Source organism: Calidris pugnax, unplaced genomic scaffold (assembly GCF_001431845.1).
Source record: "Calidris pugnax isolate Ruff unplaced genomic scaffold, ASM143184v1 scaffold314, whole genome shotgun sequence".
Taxonomy (NCBI): Eukaryota; Metazoa; Chordata; class Aves; order Charadriiformes; family Scolopacidae; genus Calidris; species Calidris pugnax.
The window spans coordinates 5,051-24,230 of NW_015091027.1; the positions used below are offsets into that span (position 1 = coordinate 5,051).

The window sequence follows — 19,180 nt, forward strand, 5'->3', positions numbered from 1 at the left end:
CTTCCGGTGACTGGAGGACCAAAAAGCCATAGAGACGAACTTCCGGAGGACTGACGGCCGCTTCCGGTAACTGGAGGACCAAAAAGCCATAGATATTAACTTCCGGAGGACTGACGGCCGCTTCCGGTGACTGGAGGACCAAAAAGCCATAGAGATGAACCTCCGGAGGACTGACGGCCGCTTCCGGTAACTGGAGGACCAAAAAGCCATAGAGATAAACTTCCGGAGGACTGATAGGCATTGCCTGTATTCTGGGGTACCGAAAGGCATAGAGATGAACATCTGGAGGACCGACCGGCACCTCCGGGTGTCCCCTTTCGCGGTGATATTCGGTACCGGAGCGCTAATGGCCGCTCTCGGGCCGGGCGGCGCAGCTATGGCTGCAGGCGGGCGGCACAGAAGTCACTCCGGGTGGCAGCGAGGCCGCCGGGGCCCCGGCGCGGCCGGTTCGTCCTGGGCCCCGGCGCCAGCCCGGCCTCTGCGGAACAGCGCGTGCGTCCGAGCAGCGGAACAGCGTGACGCAGCGCGCGGAGGCGGGGCCGAGCGGGAGCTGAATGGTTCTGCTTCCCACGCGCCGCCCCCCTCTTCATTTCCCCCCCGTGAGCACTCATCACGGTCACGAGCAGGGGGCGCTCTCAGCCCGGTTTATTCCACCGGCACAGTAACCGTTACCAGGTTGCGGGGTTTCATGCTCTCTGCCCCGCCCCGCACTCACGGCCCAGGCAGCGACAGCCATCGCCTCCGTACCAAAAACCTGCGGAACAGGGGCTTTTTTGGCAACGAAACCCAAGGCCGCTGCATCGCTCTGCGCGTGGCACCAGAGCCGAGGCGGTGACAGCAGCAGGACCAGGAAGGGAGGCAGGGATGGCACCTTATCCACAACATAAACATTGGTGATTTTTGCTTTCCTGCATGAAAATGGGGTTTTCTCCTTCCCAGCAGCACAAATCCAGGTGTATTTAGCTTTCACGGGAGCCCCAAACTAGGACCTTTCATCTCCCAAAATTAGGGGGCTTTCCCCAGTGCAGTCCCAGAATCAGGGGCTTTCGGTTATTTTTGTGCCACAGTTCCCCCGCGCGGGAACATCCCTGTTCGGGGGAAACTGCCCCAGATGTGAAGGGGAAAAGGAAAAGGGGGAAGGGGCAGCTTTTGAAAGCGCTTTTATGTCTTCAAAAGAGATGTGAGGGGGGATCGAGTTTCTATATCCTTCCTATAAACAGGCTTTCTTTGCATTTTAGAAAAAAATTCTACAGAATAGATGTTTACGTTTCTGTATCGATTTACATATATATATATATATACACACGCTTAGAGAATACATATTCTATAGAATATCTGTTAAGAGATCTATTTAGACATATCTTAACATTTATTATATAGAACACCTAAGTAGACTATCTGTTTAGACATATATTTTGACACTATACAAATAAATCTTTTAAAAATCTTTTCAGTCTAAACTTCTTTATATAATATAGAAGCATAGAATCCTTAGAGAAATAGGTTTTTATTTTGAACACCTTTTATATACAGAAATGACTATTATTTTTTCAATATATGTAAAAATGAGAGATTGTTCTGTAGTTCAATGCCTCACGCCCCACGTCCTCCCTAATTTTCAGACATTTTGGGGCTCTGTCCCACCTCTTTTGAGGGGAACCCCATGTAACCCCCACTCACCTGTTCTTCCACTGCATCATTGCTCCCCACATGACATCAGGGTGCCCCAAATGATGTCATCACCCTCCCCCGACACACACCCCAGCCCCCCACCCCTTTTTTTTTTATTCACCAAAAAAAAATGAACTTAAGGACGAGACCCTGGGCTGGCTCCTTCTCCTCAGGGGGCTCCACCACCAGCTGCAAACCTGGTCTGGGGCATCTATCGAGCAGCATGAGACGCATACAATGAGGCAGCTGGAAAATAAAAAAATCCCCAATTATAGTTCAGCATACTAAAAAAACCAGAGTCGACACTGACAAACACACCACTGCAGCTACAGCCCTTGCTGCTGCTGCTGCTCACCTCGCTCCTTGGTCGGTGCAGCTGAGAGGGAATGGTAAAACCTTGCAAAGTCCAAGGAATAATAAAAAACAAAGCTCAGTGTGTGAGCTGATGCAGGCAGGACACAGCAACAACCACAAACCCACATATTAAAGGCAAAGAATAAATTTAATCTCGATACCTCACGGATTGGGGAATCTCTGAAGCAGCACCTGGGCAGAGCCAGGCAAGCAGGGGATGCACGGATCGTGGAGAAAGAGTCCTTATTAGCAAGAGAGTCCTTGTTAGCAAGGGACTGAGAGAGGGAGAGAGCTCCCAGTTGCTGTTCTGGCCTGTATTTCAAGGATTCCGGCAGGCAGTTTCTGGCTGCGCTTCGATCGCTTCAACAGCCGGGCAGGAATCTCAAGCATGTTCAATAAGGTGCCCCTGAGTCTATCCCAGGCTGATGTTACCTAGGTGCAGATGTTCTACTTGTTGAACACACAAAACTACATAACCATTAGTGTGATAGGTGTCTTTTCCAGCAGCCCACATGCGAGTCACTTCAGCTTGTTTACAGTCCTCCTCACCAATCTTCCATTACTTTCCCACACTCGGTCATTCACCTTATGCTGAAAGGGTGCGTCTATGTTTACATACATTCCATAAAAGTACTTATACTCTAAAAGTATTTGACTTTCCTTTGGCACTAATTTAACTTGCACAGCTGTGAATTGATACCATTACACTATCTATCGCCAAAACACACAGTCATAATTTGACTACGGCCTTTTCTGTGTGCTAACCGTTTGAGGAGGGACATTGGACCAGTTGCACTGCCCAAGGGAGATGCTTCCAGACCGATGGGGAAACGTCGCTGAAAGCAAGACAGAAATAAAGTACTTCAAAGCACTCTGTCTAACTATCAGGGAAAAAAAATCCGATATATTGTCACCTCTCTTAAAGATTTAGAACAAATATCTAACTGCTTAAGTACACTTAATAAATTGTATGCAACAGCTATACTGGCAGTTGCAGTTTAAACCATGCATGTCAGTTTGTAAATTATACAAGTTTTGTTTCACATAGAAAAATTCCCAATAAGGGATTAGGTAAGAGATCCCCAAAATGGTTTTACTTTTGGGGAGGGGAATCAAACTCCCAGTGATGCAGTCCATCAGGCTATCAAAAAGGACTGGCAGATTGTTGAATACTTTTGGCTGTGCTGAACACGCAGAGGAACACATTTTTACGATATCTCGGCTGTTAAACTGAGAACCCAAAGACCAGCAATGCCATCAACTTTTGGAAGATGTGCTGTGCTTGGGGCTATTTTTTTTGTCTTATTAAGAGAGTGCAAACTCTTGTTGCTGATGACTTCTACTGTCAAGTACATCATCTCTGAAGATCTGCTCTGATGGGAACTTTGTAAGACGCAACTGCTTTGAATGAGAAACATTCCCATTTCAGAAAAATCTCTTTCCAACTGAAGTAAAAATTACATACTGTAGGTTACAGAAAAAGGACATTATTGAAGCAACAACTCACAAAATCGTATCAGGACTCACTGTCACTAGTTATGAGGCTGCTGATGCTTCATTGGAAAGCCTGATAAACACACAGAAGCGACACTGATTCGTCCTGTTTCGTCCATGTCTCTTCTTTGATCTCAATTGATTTCAGTACAGATGCCAGTATCTCCATTAATTTTTTGAGTACTACTGCAAGGTATTTTAAAGACGTATTGACTGAAAAAGCATAAAGCTTTTATCACGAAAGCAAGTCTGCTTCATGTGAACACCTGAACTCTTATGAACAGTTTTTTCCCCTTTTTTAGTACAAAAGTGTTTTCACAGTATCATCTAATAGCGTGCAAAAAGAGATTATCTTTCAGGAAGAGAAAATAAATGGAGGGAAGTAAGATTTGCATAGGTGTAATCATGCTCCAGAACAGACCTTATTTTTAGTATTTGTGTTAAAATATTTCACAGAAAAGGTATAAGAGAGCTGGCACATCCTTCATGTTAACTTCAAAGTTCATACCACAAGTACCTTAGGAAAAATGCAGACGCATGTCGGAGACGTACCTCGTACCTCACAGAGCACTCCAGATCCTCTCCATCCCTCCTGTGCTGTCACAGCAGAAGAAAGGGTGACTCCAGAGAAACGGTAGCAGTTCTCATGGGATCTGACCCTGCTTTGTCACACAGTCCTATCCGGGACACAGTTCTGGCAGAAGGTCGGTAGTGTGCACAGTCTTGCTAGAAATGAAGCACGACCCCATGACACTGCGTTTGGGTTTTTTTAAAGGAAACTAAAACACATACATTTTGATAATAATATTGTTATTGCATTTAATGAAGTACCTTCCTACATAGCTTACTGTGACGTCTATCTCTTTCTATGACACTGAAAAATTAAGTTTAATTCCCTACCCAGTCAAGTGGTTGATGCAATCGATGTAGTTGCAATAAAAGAATCATAGAATCGTCCAGGCCGGAAGGGACCTCCAAAGGTCATCTAGTCCCACCTCCCCGCAGTCAGCAAGGACACCCCCAACTAGACCAGGATGCCCACGGCCTCATCGAGCCTCCCCTTGAATATCTCCAGGGATGAGGCCTCAACCACTTCCCTGGGCAACCTGTTCCAGTGCTCCACCACGCTCACAGTAAAGAACTTTCTTCTAATCTCCAACCTAAATCTGTTCCCCTCCAGTTTAAAGCCATTGCCCCTCGTCCTGTCACTGCAGGCCTTTCTAAACAGGCTCTCCCCAGCCTTCCTGTAGCTCCCTTCAGGTACTGGAAGGCTGCTATTAGGTCTCCCCGGAGCCTCCTCTTCTCCAGGCTGAACAACCCCAGCTCCCTCAGCCTGTCCTCGTAGCAGAGCTGCTCCAACCCCCTGATCATCCTCGTGGCCCTCCTCTGGACCTGCTCCATCAGGTCCATGTCTTTCCTATTTGAGGGCTCCAGACCTGCACACAATACTCCAGGTGAGGTCCCACCAGAGCAGAGTGAAGCAGAAGAATCCCCTCACTGGACCTGCTGGCAACGCACCTTTTGATGCAGCCCAGGATGGGACTGGCCTTCTGGGCTGCAACTGCACACTGCCTGCTCACGTCCAGCTTCTCGTCCACCAGCACCCCCAAGAACCGGTATCCCCGTTTCCAGCAAAGGCCGCTTTCTCCGCTGGGTGCCGTGCAGGCCAGAAACGGAGCCACCGCCTTCCGGCCCCAGGTTATTGTGGGAAGGGGCGGGCGGTGGGCGCGGCCGGGGTGGCTGAGTCACGCGCGCGTGGGGTCGGCGGCGCTCTGTGACGTCATCGCCGGAAGCGGCTGCTTGCGATCCGGGGCCTAGTCGCCGCCGCCCGGTGCCGGCCATGAGCAAGCGGAAGGCTCCCCAGGAGAGTCCCAACGAGGGCATCACCGACTTCCTCACGGGTAGGCGGGGGGGGGGGGGGGGGGGGGGGAAGACAAAACCCAAATGAGTGAAGTGTTTCTAAGATAGGTATTTAGGTACTGAACACAGCAAGCTAGTTTAATTTAGTCTCTGTAATGTGGACAATCCTAATCCACAGCTGGACTGGCTGTTTCACAGGACACATTGGTTGTGCCTCTCTGAGTCACTTCCACTCCATGGGGATCGAAACCCAAACTTTATTCACAGGGGGGGGGGGGGCGAGAGCCGCGGGCCGGCCGCTCTCGCCGCGGGCCGGCCGCTCTCACCGCGCTCCTCCCCGCAGAGCTGGCCAATTACGAGCGCAACGTGAACCGGGCCGTTCACAAGTACAACGCGTACAGGTACAGTCTCCCCCCCTCCCCGCCCCGGGACCCAGCCCGTCGCCGCGGGAGCCGGGCCGGCATCGCCTTCGGGTGCTGACCGGCTCCGATCTGCAGGAAAGCAGCCTCGGTTATTTCCCGGTACCCCAGCAAGATAAGGAGCGGGGCTGAAGCCAAGAAGCTGGTAGGTGCCCCCACCCGGGCCCTTGGGGCAATTGAAGTGGGACTGGGGTTCTCGGGGGCTTGGGGCAGCGCGGGGCCTGGTGTGGCTGCCGAGGGGTGCTGTGGCCAGAGTGGAGGACCCCGGCTGAGTCTCTGCCTGCGAGGGTTCCGCTGTAGCAGGCTTCCCCTTAAATCTGTTGCTGTTTCATGAAATTCGGGGAAGTCGAGCAGTGGTAAACAGAGCCTTTTTCAAAATTATTGCTTTGGGGGAACTTTTAACATAGCCCTTGTTCATGCTGCTTGTATTGTACCCATGAATTCTTGTGCTCCCTGACGGTCTCACATTTTATCAAGGTCTCAGTGGCATCATAGTTCTTTCTGGACTCTAAATTCTGGGGAGCTTTCCTTTTTTTCTAGATGTAATGGCTTTAAGTGATCTTGAAGTTAAGTGATCTCTCGCCCACATCCCCAATATTTAGGATGGAGTAGGTGCTAAAATAGCTGAGAAGATAGACGAGTTCTTATCCACTGGAAAACTACGCAAATTGGAAAAGGTGGGTTTCTTTCCCTTGTGCTCTATCTCTCAATAGTTGTTTTTCTTTGTAACTTGCAAAGTAGCCTGCTTGCTTTCTGCAGTTTCTGCTGTTCTTGGAGAGGCTGGTGTAAAACTTAAGAATGGTGGACATGGAGGAGTCTATGGGGAGTAGAAAGCAGGGAATGAGAAGCTCTGCCAAGGGCTCAAAACAGTCTATTTATGAAAATATTTTAGGTTATATAATCAGCACATGAATATCTTCTGTGAGAAGTAGAATTTTGACTCTGGAGGGGTTTCGTGGTTTAACCGTGCTGTTCACCTTACCATGGGTAGTTAGGTTGTTTTCAGGCTCGGTACATATGGCGTTATTGTGATACAGAGTATTACTCCTGGTACTGTTTTGCATTGATTTATAGTGACCCCTTAAAGCAGAGTCTGACTAAGCTGTTTCATCTTCTCAAGTTTTCCTTGTTTAATGCAAGTGGAGTAAAGAAGAGTTTGGTTTGTTGTTTTGTTTTTGCAGATTCGACAAGATGATACAAGTGCATCTATCAATCTACTGACACGAGTTACTGGCATTGGGTAAAGTTGTTTGGTTGGTTGGTTTTGGTCCTTCTCCTGTTTACTTAGTGGACTTATGAACAGAATTTCGGTGATTGCAAATAATGAAGAGAATGAGTTTGAGCTGATGCTGCTGTGCCCACAGTGAGACACCACAGTTGCGATGACATGATTGGCTGAGAAGAAAGGCATAGAATTGTCAATTACAGACTTTGAGGTAGAGGAGTAGAAGTGGGAAGCTTCTTTGTGCAAGCTGAGAGGGGAAGAAGAGAGAAGCTGGTGAAGAACACAGCTATGAAAGACTGAGAAGAGTGGAAGTGAGAAGTCCCTTTAGGACTGTTGTTGGGAAGTTGGGTCTGGGGGCAATGGTGCTCTGTTGTGTGTTTGTAAAAGGAGTAGTAAAGCCCTGAAATACGCAATGAACTGCAAAAAAACCATCAGGGCAGTTGTGCAACATTTGAAACCCTTGAGGTTGAGGGTAGGGAATGTGATCATTCTCAAGTAATTCTGAGGGAAAACACGCTCGGAGTTTGAGGATATACTGGGATTTCAGAATGCCTTTGACAAATTGGGATGGGATGCAGGAGAAGCTTGGGTGCTGTCTTGTCTCAGAACAGTGGAAGTTGTCCCTCTTGGTCCGGAATCTGGCAACGCATGTAGGCAAAGGTAAGAAAGGAAGTAAATGGCAGGTCAAGATCTGACAATTCTATTGTAATGTAAGGGTTTTATTGAGGAAATTAATTCAAAGCCTTCAAAGAGGGGTGGAGCTGTAACCGTGGGATTCCAGAGGAGTTTCCCTGGAAGGGACTGTGCTTCCAGGCTGGTGGTCCTCAGCACTTTGAGGTATTGGAAAGGTATCTGGGTATAACATTACTTGAATGCCTTTCTCACAGTTGAAATGTTGTTCTTTTCCCACAGAGTCACGCAAGTTATTCTAATGACAAACCCTTAAAGGGGAAAAAGGTTCAACCATGCCCTTGAGTGTTGTGCTTAAGGCAAAGTCTCCAGCCAAACTGGAGATGGGACTGCTTTGCTGTACTCTTAGTTGCCAACTGGAGCCTTTCTGGGCTTTTTTGAAGTGCTAGCCTAAAGACACTGTGTTGCTGTTGCCTTAAGCTAAAGTAGTTCTTATCATGCAGCCAGTGGTGTTGTCTAAAGCAATATTGACAATTTGGTGAGATTTTGTTTATTTTTTTAAAATACGCATCACTACATCGTTTAAAAAAAAAAAAAGTCAGTGCTAAAATATGTGCTGGCCAAGCCTTGGATAGCCTTCTCTGCTGACTGAAAGTGACTTCAGTTGCAGTCTTGAAGAACCACGGTAGTTACAGTGAACTGCAATGTCCTTGTCAATGTTGTAAGATTCTCGCTATTCCTGATGGCGAATTGCCTTGTCTCTTTGCAGTCCTGCTGCTGCTAGGAAGCTTGTTGAGGAAGGAATTAAGACGTTAGAAGGTAAGTGTAACTTTGGTCCCTCAATTCACACTCCAATAATGCTTTTTTTTTTTCTGCCTGTTCCATAGGGGTACTGCAATGGCAGATATGCCCTGGGCTTTGACGAAACTGTCTAAGATGCTAAAGTTAGTGCCCAGGCTAAAGGCGTTACATACATATTCAAAGTACTTGCAGGCTACATGAAAAATAACAAAGATTTTGGCTTTGAGGTGAACGGTCTGTTGAATTTTTATTGGGAAGTGCCCTGTGCGTTTGTACTCGTCCTATTGGCTGTTGAGTAGTCAGTTTAAAATCTCTTCCTTTGTGTTTGAGGTTACTGTTACCCTGTTACATATTCTTTGTGTGCATTTTCTTTGCACTGGTGGAAATTTCCTGTAAGATTTTTAGCCCTCAAATAACATTTTTGTTTTTCTTTCTTCTAGATCTAAGAAAAAATGAGCACAAGCTGACTCATCACCAGCGAATTGGGTTGAAGTAAGCTTTCTTGGGTGCAAGTGCTTGGCTTGTCTAATGTTTCCTTCAGACACCAGGATGTAATGTGAGGTTACACAGGCCAAGTAAAGTTCTGTCCTCTCTGTGTGCTCTAAATGTTTTTCAGCAGTTATTCAGACTGAATTAACTCTTTCCAGCATGGATCACCTCTGACTGTGGTCATGGGGCCTGTTCCTCCTGCTTGGTGGTGGACTGAGTTTTGTCAGGAACCTTTTGTATTTTCGGAGAGCTATATAAATACCATAGAATGGTTTGGATTGGAAGTGACCTTTAAAGTCCATCTAATCCACCACCCCTGCCTTGAGCAGGGACATCTTCGACTTGATCAGGTTGCTAAGAGCCCTGTCCAACCTGGCCTGGAATGTTTCCAGGGATGGGGCATTTCCCCCCTCTCTGGGAAACCTAGGCTGGTGTCTTACCACCGTCACTGTAAAAAAGTCTTCCTTGTACCTAGTCTAAATCTACCCTCTTTTAGGTTAAAACCATTACCCCTATCACAAGATGCCCTGCTAAAAAGTTTTTTCCCATCTGTCTTGTAATCCCCCTTTAAGTACTGAAAGGCTGCAGTAAAGTCTCACTGGAGCCGTCTCTTCTCTAGGCTAAACAACCCCAACTCTCTCAGCCTGTCCTCACAGCAGAGGGGCTCCAGCCCTCTGCCCTCAGATCATTTTTGTGGCCTCCTCTAGATCTACTCCAACAGGTCCAAATATAAAACAATTGGTTATACAGTAATATTACTCCCACCTCATAGCAGCTCTTCATATACAGTGGAAATAATGGCAATGAAACCATCTTCTAAACATCGTCAAACTTACAGTTGTGAGTTTTTATTGCTTGGCAAGATGTTATTCTAAGATATTTGGTGAGAATGGGAAGCTTTTTGTGACGTGACAATAATATAAGTTATAATCTTTTCTCTGATGCACACGTGATTGACTAAAATTATAAGATGCTACCCTTGCCGCTCTTTCAGATGCTTTTATTTTTATGTACACAGATATTTTGAAGATTTTGAGAAAAGAATCCCAAGGGAAGAAATGCTGCAAATGCAGGTATGAATGTCTTTATTGAAGATGTGAGGCATTGATGGCCAATGACTGACTGACACCACTAAACACACATCTTTCCTTTTATGTAGGAAATTGTGCTGGAAGAGGTAAAGAAGCTGGACCCAAACTATATTGCTACAGTCTGTGGCAGTTTTAGACGAGGTTGGTACTCTGTGATCTTATGTTTATTTTGGGCTAATAAGCAAGACTCATTACAATATATGTTGTTGTTCTAGAAAGTCTGTGCTGGAACCTGGCTTTTCATGTTAGTGTTGCCTTGACTGGTTAGTTCAGTGACAAAACACCTGCATAAATCCTTGGTTCTCCGCTGCACCCCTGTAAAGAGTAATCTGTTGTAATGTGAATTGTTTGCTTTGGTTTTAGATTAACAACACTCGTGCTTCATTGCTATAGAGTACAGCAAGAAATTCTTGGGTATTTTCTGAGAGATGCAGGGATATAAATTTTTGATGGAAGAACAAGACTTTCTTAAGGTTTTTCTTTTTTTTCCCCTGCAAATATCTTGAATAGTGACTATTTTCTACCAGAAAAACATTTTTGTAGAATGAGGTTAGATGGATGTTCACCAATGTTAGTATATTCTGTCATGTGCAGAGGGATTTTTCTTTGCGTCTTGCTTGCCTAGGTGCAGAGTCCAGTGGCGATATGGATGTTCTCCTAACCCATCCAAGTTTCACGTCTGAATCATCCAAACAGGTGTGTCTTTCTGCTGCTGTGGATCAGTACTGTGCATTACTTCCACATGTGTATGTTTAAATTCAGAAGATACGTAGTCTCAGATTTGTATTGCAGCTTCTTGCATCTTTTTTGTTACTGCAATAGTAAACTCTTGGATCACCATGTTTATTTTAGGGAGTTATAACCCCTTCTGAGGTTCATGTATTACGCTGTGTTCCTCTTGCAGAACTACCCACTTTTCTCTTATCCTTCTGTCCCTCCTTTTCCCTTCACACCTCCTTCCCCTTGCCCCCTCGAATTCATGTGCTTTTACAAGATAGAACGGTAACAGCTAGCTGGATAAAGTAGGTAGAGTAAATATCTCATTTTGTAGCTATAATCTTTTGGACAAGAAATAAACGTCCTCCTGCCCTTATAATCTTTTGGAACTAACTCTGGAGGAGTCTTAATGACAGTTTGTATTTCTTGTGTTGCTTCTATGGATCCATTGTTTAAAAGTTGAAAACTCAAACCAAGAAATGAGTTTTGTCACTTCCAACGAAAGCAATCTGATACGGGAATTTCAGTGAAAAATTTTTTATGTTGTGCAATTGTAATTTTATTAGCTTTTTTTCTCATTTTTATTGTTATCTTTGTTTTTTCCCTTCTGGGTCAAATTTCACGTACGCTAATACATGCAATTATAGTGACGTCCTGTACTTATGTGGGCCATTGTCTAGTAAATGGGCAAGATACTCTTGTTATTTGTGAAATCATTTCTTCTTCTGTGTTGTCACTGTTCCTAGTCAAAACTTCTGCATCAAGTTGTAGAACAACTGGAAAAAGTCCACTTTGTCACAGATATGCTGTCGAAAGGTGACACCAAATTCATGGTAAGGCTTTTTTGGTGGTGACGGATGTCATGTGAATTGCATGAAGATTACAAAGCAGTTTGAAGTGAAGAATGGCAGAGGATTTCTTGAGGAAGAAGCTTTTTTTTAAAAAAAATTTTATTACTATTACCTTGAGTTTTGTCTGCATTTTCTTTAAACTCCTGGTGTTTGTGCATACTGAAAAACCTGATAATAATTAGGGCAGAAGAATGGGAAATGCGAAGCCCTGTGATCCTTCCTGCTGTAATAAAAACTTAAGAAGCAGTTATATGCTACAGTCCTCTTAGCAGTGTAAAATAGTGATTTACGATACTCTGATGTGCAGCTGTTCTATTAAAATATTTAATCAGTTCAGTGGGAACTTGACTTTGCTCTCCAGGATGACTGAGGATTGTTTAGAGGTTGTTTAGGGGTGGGGAGGTGAAGACTGATTGCAAATCTGTTTAATTTTGAATTTCTTGCTTTCCTTGCTTCCTCATAGGGTGTCTGTCAGCTGCCAAATAAAGAAGATGGAACAGTGTATCCACATAGGAGAATCGATATCCGGTACAAACACCAAAAAAAACCCCAACCCTCCAACTTTAGCTGTCAGCTGCATAGTAGGCATCTGCATCGAGTTCTGCATTCAAATCTCTAATTGCACATTCCGAACATGGCATTTACTATACTTCTAATTTCTTTGCAGTATGGAAGCCACTGTACAACTGCCAGTATCTACAACAGGTTATTAGCAAGAATGCTGCATTTTAAATCATGACTTTGTATCCAATTTCACAGTTGTGACCTACTTTATCATACTGCTTTGACATTAATTCTTGGCAGGAGTGCAAGCACCATAACTATGTAGTTGGGGTAGATGTGCTGGACCTTTCTTTGATAAACCATTTGTTTCGTTCTTGCATCTGGCTTATAGGAAAATCAAATGTACAGTGTGCATGTAAACAGGAAGTAAACATAGAACAATCTCTGAATGGGTGAATTCAAAGTGGCTTGTAACTTTTTTGTCACCTGTTTTTTTTCTTAATCTAAATTCTTTTCTTCTGCTTTTATTCTAGGTTTATCCCCAAAGATCAGTATTACTGTGGTGTACTGTATTTCACAGGAAGTGATATATTCAATAAGAACATGAGAGCTCATGCTCTGGAAATGGGCTTCACGATCAATGAGTATACAATCCGTCCCTTGGGTGTCACTGGTCAGTCTGGGCCTTTCCACAGAGTATTTTTTTCTTGTTACATGCTTTGTGTAATCTTCTCCTTAAATTGGTGTACTGGAAATACTTGTGATAAATACTGTAGGTCATGAAATTTTTCAGTGTCTCCTTTCTGGTGTTCGACACCATAAGAGCAGGAAGAGGTAGCCCACTTATGTATGGGCAGCGCTGTGGAACAAAGTTACCTCTTTGGGCCACCTAATTTACTCAAAGTCTTACCTAAAGATTGTTTTTTCAGTGTCACACATGGCACATATGTGGTTTCCTGTTCTTAACAGGGTATGTCATGTCCTTCAGTTGTTTTGGTTTTGGAGGGGGGCTGACTATATATATCTATACACACACACATATATGAATATAAATATATTTAACTGCATAACCACATGGCCTCAAAGTTAATTTGTTAACTTATTTCTTTTGACACTAATGAGAATCAGTACCGAAACACTGTATGAAAAGATGGGAGAGATGTTTTAGTGTTTGGTTTTTTTAAGTCTGTTTTACTTACAGCAGTTTTCCTTAATCTGGCAATGTGTTTGGTATTTCAGGATTGTACAGATCTTCCACTTTTCAAATAGCATCTGTAATTTGCTTGCAGGAGTTGCTGGGGAGGCCCTGCCAGTAGAATGTGAAAAAGACATCTTTGACTATATCCAGTGGAAATACCGAGAGCCAAAGGATCGCAGTGAATAATTGCTTGTCTAGGTTTGTAACCTAGGGATGTTTTTTTAGCATCTTATGAATATACAAAGTGTACTTTCTTTCTTTGGATGTTATTGCAAAAAGCGTACATTACTGAATGTCTAAAGCAAGTCCATGGCATTAGCACAGAATCTGTAGTGAAGATTAAATCCTGTAAGATCTCATTTGGATCTCTCTTGCCCTCAGTCCCTCCCCATTAAAGCTGATTAAAAGGCTTGCTGTGTTTAACTGAATGGGCTGTGATATTAGAAAAACCTGTGAGGAAGGTGATGTGGCAGTCAGACCCTTTAGAGAATGCATATTGTCTTTTGCTTTGGGATTTATTAAAAAAAAGATCAGATGGTAAATCACAGATTTTTGTTTAATGCCTTAGGAGCAGAAAGTTCTGACGTTAAGGTAAAATGTTTCTTCTTAATAAATTTCTTGTGGCTTGGTTTGAAGATGGTGTCTGTCAATCAAAATTAATGCTGGTTCATTGGAGTCACTGGAAAGTCTTACAAAACAATATTAGCCTTTTATAAAAGGCTATGTGCTTTAGTTTGATAATACTTGTGGTGATCAAGCTATTAGTTTTTCACTAATAAATTTAGTAGCCCTTGGGCTGTGGTCATTGTTAGAAAAGTCTGGGTATCTCTCACTGAACAAGCCGCCTTAGCTTGTTTTTTGCAGTTTTGCAAAAACCGATCAGAGTTCTGATGTTTCTATGTGTTAATATCATATACACAGATATACTCCATGCAAACATCAGTAACTATTTAATATCTGAAAGCTGGGCAGTTCTTAGAGAAAATATTGTAACTTTTTTTTTTGCTATTTACATTGTTGAGGTTGAAAGACTTGGAAGGTAACCATTGCTTTTGTGTAGTTGTTGCAAATTGTCTCATTAAGTAATATGTATGACTTCTTAAAGTTGTTTGTTTTGTTTTTTTAAAAGCAGTTTGAGTAATTAAGTCTGTAGAGCATTTTGGAATGCTTAAATGAACGTTTTGCTCATACAAGCTGCTGGCATAAATTGCTTGAGAAGATAATCTACGGCATCTGTCTGTAGCAGCAGGCGCTTTATAAATAACCATAGATCAGGTTTGGCCCTGGCAGTGAATGGGAACAAACTGAGCAAATGGGAAAAGGAAATGGGGTATGTGTCTTTGGAAGACACTTTCCAGTCTTGAAGTAGAATTTTAAGCCATTATTCACATCTCTGTTGGCTGCTGTCACAAACCTCCAGAAATGGAGAACTGGAAATCTGCTGGGCCAGTTACTTTCTTTGCAGCGTAGTTAAACATTACAGGTTGCTTACTTTGACACCAGGTGGAAATATTTGAGGCATCTACACTTTAAAATATTCTTTTGAGCTTTTAAAGAAACTAATTTTCATTTAACTTGCTTGCCAAGAGAGAAGGGAAAGGAATCTCCTAGACTGGGTCAGCCTACTGGACACACTAATGCTTATCACTTGGGGTTATGGACTGAAATAAACGTAAGGTGTTTAGGTGCTCATGTGTTGCGGGCTAATGTTTCCTTAGTTGCTGCTGTTACCTCGTGGAACAGGAGACCCAAGTTTGTGGCACAGTGTACAAACACCTCTAGATTAAAGTGTACATTCTTTTGTACTTCTTTGCATTACTAATTTGTATTAGTCTTTTGGCAGGCGGTTAGGAGTGATCGTAGTGCTGCTCTGCTGACTAGTGTTTGACAAGATGAACTGAAGCTGTGGTCACAGTGCTGAAAAACATCTGGATATTGAGCAATGTCACTGAGAACTAACTGGCTTGCAGATTTTGGTTTGGAAATGATGTGTGCGGTAAAGCCCAGAAGCACAGACAGAGGTGCAAAAGGCAGCTTTCTCCCTCTTGACCAGCATGTCATCTGCCCTTCTCTCCTTTCTTCATCTACTCTGTTGTCCACAGATTCGTCCTAGCTTCTTTCCCTGTGACAAAGCCATGATCGACATGCCCTGGCCGTGGATTAGTGACCTTCTACCCCAGCCTCATTCAGGATTTCTCCTTTTATTCAGCCCCAAATGGCCTACTGAAATGATTTAAGAGATCCAAAGAAAATCCTAAGGTTTCCATGTTTTCCTCTGTAAGGAACACAGAATGCTATGCAGTCATGTCTGCTGAAGTGCGGTTTCTTTTAGACAAGAGCTCTCCCTTGCCAGTTCTGAACAAATTTGTATCTTCTTTGTGGATGTTTCTCTTACCCAGAAGGTAATCCTTGTTTACTGGCTAAGCATCTATTACAGGTTTGGTGAGGTATGCATAGATTTTGTAAATGTGGAAATTCTTGATGTACATAAAAGGATTATTTTCTGTCTCCTCTGCACTAGCTCTGCTGATGAGGTTGCTGTTTTAAAACAGGTGTGCTTTTCTTGTACTACATAGTGTCTTCCCTGTAGAGTTTGTCCAGCTGAAACTGGCTGCAAGAACTTCTCTTGTGGCTTTTAAAACTACAAGGATGTGTGCCTGTGTAGAGATTGTTCTTACACAGTTGCCTCTGTTCTCTATGTCTTTGAATACAGTGCAGTTGCATGTTTTGGAGAACTCCTTGGAAGTTCTCCAGAATAGTTTTCCTGTGTGTCCATTTCTCCAGTTGGGCGAGTGGGTGTGAGAGGGCTTGCAGTTCTTGTTTTATGTGCTTGGCTCTTGGTGTAATGGGCCCTATGAGCGGTACAGCAATGCAGACCACCATCTGCAATTGTGGTGAGCTCCTGAGAGCTTTGTGTTGCCCAAAGAAACAAAAGCAGAAAACATTCTATTTCTTTTCATCTAAGAACATCACTATGCACGTTAACTAAATAACTGCCAAATTCTTGTAACAGTAATCCCATTTGTTATAATTGAGCCTAAAAGAAAATAATGTTGTCATTGCATGAGACACATGCATGGAGGTTATTTTGCAGACATAGCCTTTTGCCAGGATGGACCTTGCTTTTATTTACAAAGTAATGGCAATGCCAATACACAGCAGTACTGTGGGTGTACCTCTGACACTACAATTTAGTGTCAGAGGAGGCATCTGAGAGTACATAGCAACATCTTTCAGATATGCAGTAAAAGGAAGAGGAGAAATGGCACTGAGTTTCCCTAGAAAGCAGAGAAAGGGGATGAGAAATCTAACGAGAGGCTGTACAGTCTCTGAACAATGTTGATGCTTCACCTTGTGGCACATTTGTCCTGGTGCCTTGAGAGAAAAATCAAGCACCTGATATTCTTAAACATTCAGAGATTTATACTTGCACAAATTTTTAAAGACACACAGATCCATTCTCAATGAAGGCGTAAATGTTACTTAACTCTTTTTTTTTTTTTTTTTTGACATCAAGCCTTGATCCAAAAATGTCAAGTGATGAGGAGTAAGTGAAGTCTGGTTTTCAGCATTTTTTTTTTCCCAAAAAAACCCCCAACAACCAATCAGAAAAAACCCATCCACTCAATTTAAATAATATATTTGTCTAATGTGCTTTTAGCAGACAACTGTTTAATCTAGCACCAACAATCCAACTTCTGAAGACAGAAGCCTCTTCTCTTGGTTAACAGGCCTTCTCCTGGTTAAGAGATTGAAATTTTGAACTGGTGTATGCATTTCCCCCCTCAGAACCACATACTGGTCTGCTAGATCTTTCTTCTGATCTCTTTCTAGCTCTTTGTGTCTTATGTATGTGTAGACACCAGAATAAGAAAGCTGGCTGTGTCCTGAAGTACTTCTAAAGAATACCATTTTCAGCTACTATCTATATCTCCTTATCTCTGTTCAGTGTCCTGGTGCGGTGCTGAAACTTGTGCCAAGCTGTTTCTGTGTCCTTACTTCTAAAATCTTTCAATACAGCCATACGCTAATGTCACCGTTCTCCTGTTGCATGTGGCCAGTGTTATGTGTTCCTAGATAAGTCATTGTACTGTTGGTTGCAGCTCACTATATTTTGTTCAACTTGCCATTACCCAGAAGATTTGTCCGATTAATTGATGCACTCCTACCACTTCTATAGGGCAAATTTGCCTTTTTTTATATGCAAACCTGTCAGCTCTGGTTTTATAGCTTCTCTTAAATCATTGTATAAGGTAATGATTTTTTTGGATGTGAGAGGAGGTCCTGTCAAGATTGTATTACTAGTTGCATTTGGGACAGGGATTCTGTTGGTTAACTTATAACTTAACTAATTTTAAGTAGTAAACTACTAACTTTTATGTACTATAGAGCATCAGCATGGAATGTATTGCTGTTACTGTATTTTAATACCTTGTAGGAGTATAAGGCAAATATATTACAGAATTGCAAGCTTGTCAAGGCGAGACTATTTTATACATAGTCAAATTGACTGTTGCTAATTATATGGTATTTGTCTTGATTTGTTAGTGATTAGGTCCTTTGTCTGCCTTTACTGGGGGCAGAGAGGAGTTTGCATCTGTATTCTCAGACTGCTTAACCTGACTTGAATCATAAAATGAACACGGATGTAATAGTTTATTTATTAATTTTTCTCTGACTTAAGCCTATGGAACAGTTACATTTTATATAATTAGCATTGATCAGTCTTAGCAATGGAGATTATAGATTTATACTCTTGCTTATCCCTTTATTTTCTTCTGTTTTTCCTAGTGGGAGTTTAACTATTTTCTGGGAACGTTCCCCAGCCCTAATGCATGCACTGGTATATAAGGTGACTAGAAGTTAACTTGGTACTATGTGAAGTTTTCTGATAATATAGCTGATTTATTCAATGTTTTCTTCAATAATCAGTGGGAATAAATGAAGTGAAAATTCCATCATAAATGTGTAATTCTGTTTGGCTAGGGTTTTTTTAGGTGTAATTTTAAGAGCATCAAAAAGCAGTAACACAAACCACACTTACAAATGGATTACACCACTGCGTTCTCCATCATCCTCGGCTACTTTTGTCTTGGCAGAATTTGCTGGCCTTGTAATCTCTCGCTGTAATGCTGAATTCTAGGTGGAAGAAAAAAAGGGCTTGTTCAGCATGTCTGTTTATTCTTCTCAATCCATAAAATGTACCGTGTCTCTCTCTTTTTTTTTTTTTTTTTAGTTCCTCCCCTGCCCACCCCCAGTTAATTGGCCCTTGCTCTGGGTTGCTTACGCTTCATTCTTTTCTCCTCCTGCAAAACTGGACTGCAAGGCATCTGGCAATGACGGGAGGGAACAGCTGCGAACCCTGGACTTATCCCAGGGCCTCTTCATAACCGGGCATGCACTGCTGCTGTTTGTACAACCCCGGGGCTTTGGGGTTTGTTAGGGATAGTGGCTGCTCCCTTCCGTCAGCGTTTGCCCTTGTCCCGGTTGCAGGGCCTGACATCGAGGCCGGGGCCGCCTCTCCTTCCTTGGCCTTAGGGCTGCCTCGGCCCTGCTTGGGGCCCGTGTTCGAGCAGCAGTTCGAGACCCGGTTGACGTTGTTAGGAGCGACGGGCCGGGTGAAGCGGAGCTGCTCCGCCACGGGGGAGGCGGGGGCCGTTAGGGCCGGGCCCCGCTCACCGCTCCCCCCGCCTCGCGCACCTCGAGCGGGTGTTTCAGCTTCCCGCGGGCCACCGAGACCGGAGGCGGCTCCGTCCGCTCCGCCGCCGTTTCTCGCAGCGGCGAGGGGGCCGGGCGCTGAGGAGCTCTCCCGCAGGCGGGGCCGGCGCCCGGGGCTTCAGCCGCGGCCCTGAGGAGGGGCCGGAGCAGCGGTAGGC

The 19,180-nt window shown here is 43.7% G+C and overlaps 1 protein-coding gene and 2 long non-coding RNA genes across 7 annotated transcripts; 1 reads left to right on the top strand and 2 right to left on the bottom strand.

The window, feature by feature from the left end:
* Positions 1-1,488: 1,488 nt before the first annotated feature.
* On the bottom strand, positions 1,489-5,226 carry LOC106896145. 4 transcript variants are annotated; one of them, XR_001413597.1, is made up of 3 exons: positions 5,038-5,226; positions 4,072-4,245; positions 1,489-3,592 (listed from the first exon to the last, which is right to left on the bottom strand). It is a non-coding gene; the product is annotated as an uncharacterized LOC106896145 (long non-coding RNA). The 4 variants fall into 4 exon arrangements; XR_001413598.1 differs by having other exon boundaries at positions 1,489-2,067; positions 2,187-4,245; XR_001413596.1 differs by having other exon boundaries at positions 1,489-4,241.
* A 59-nt stretch (positions 5,227-5,285) lies between these two features.
* On the top strand, positions 5,286-18,269 carry POLB (polymerase (DNA directed), beta). Of its 2 annotated transcripts, none has more exons than XM_014955898.1 (15): positions 5,286-5,420; positions 5,723-5,780; positions 5,877-5,943; positions 6,401-6,475; positions 6,980-7,038; positions 8,423-8,472; positions 8,895-8,946; positions 9,962-10,016; positions 10,103-10,175; positions 10,660-10,730; positions 11,498-11,584; positions 12,066-12,130; positions 12,640-12,779; positions 13,396-13,502; positions 15,148-18,269. In XM_014955898.1, the coding sequence occupies exons 1-14, from the start codon at positions 5,360-5,362 to the stop codon at positions 13,488-13,490; spliced, it is 1,008 nt and encodes a 335-aa protein (XP_014811384.1). In that variant the 5' UTR covers positions 5,286-5,359; the 3' UTR covers positions 13,491-13,502; positions 15,148-18,269. The 2 variants fall into 2 exon arrangements, with proteins under 2 accessions (XP_014811384.1, XP_014811385.1); XM_014955899.1 differs by having other exon boundaries at positions 15,407-18,269.
* LOC106896156 lies at positions 11,384-19,170 on the bottom strand. The gene is made up of 4 exons (XR_001413599.1): positions 18,592-19,170; positions 18,349-18,443; positions 13,306-13,412; positions 11,384-12,077 (listed from the first exon to the last, which is right to left on the bottom strand). It is a non-coding gene; the product is annotated as an uncharacterized LOC106896156 (long non-coding RNA).
* Positions 19,171-19,180: the final 10 nt, after the last annotated feature.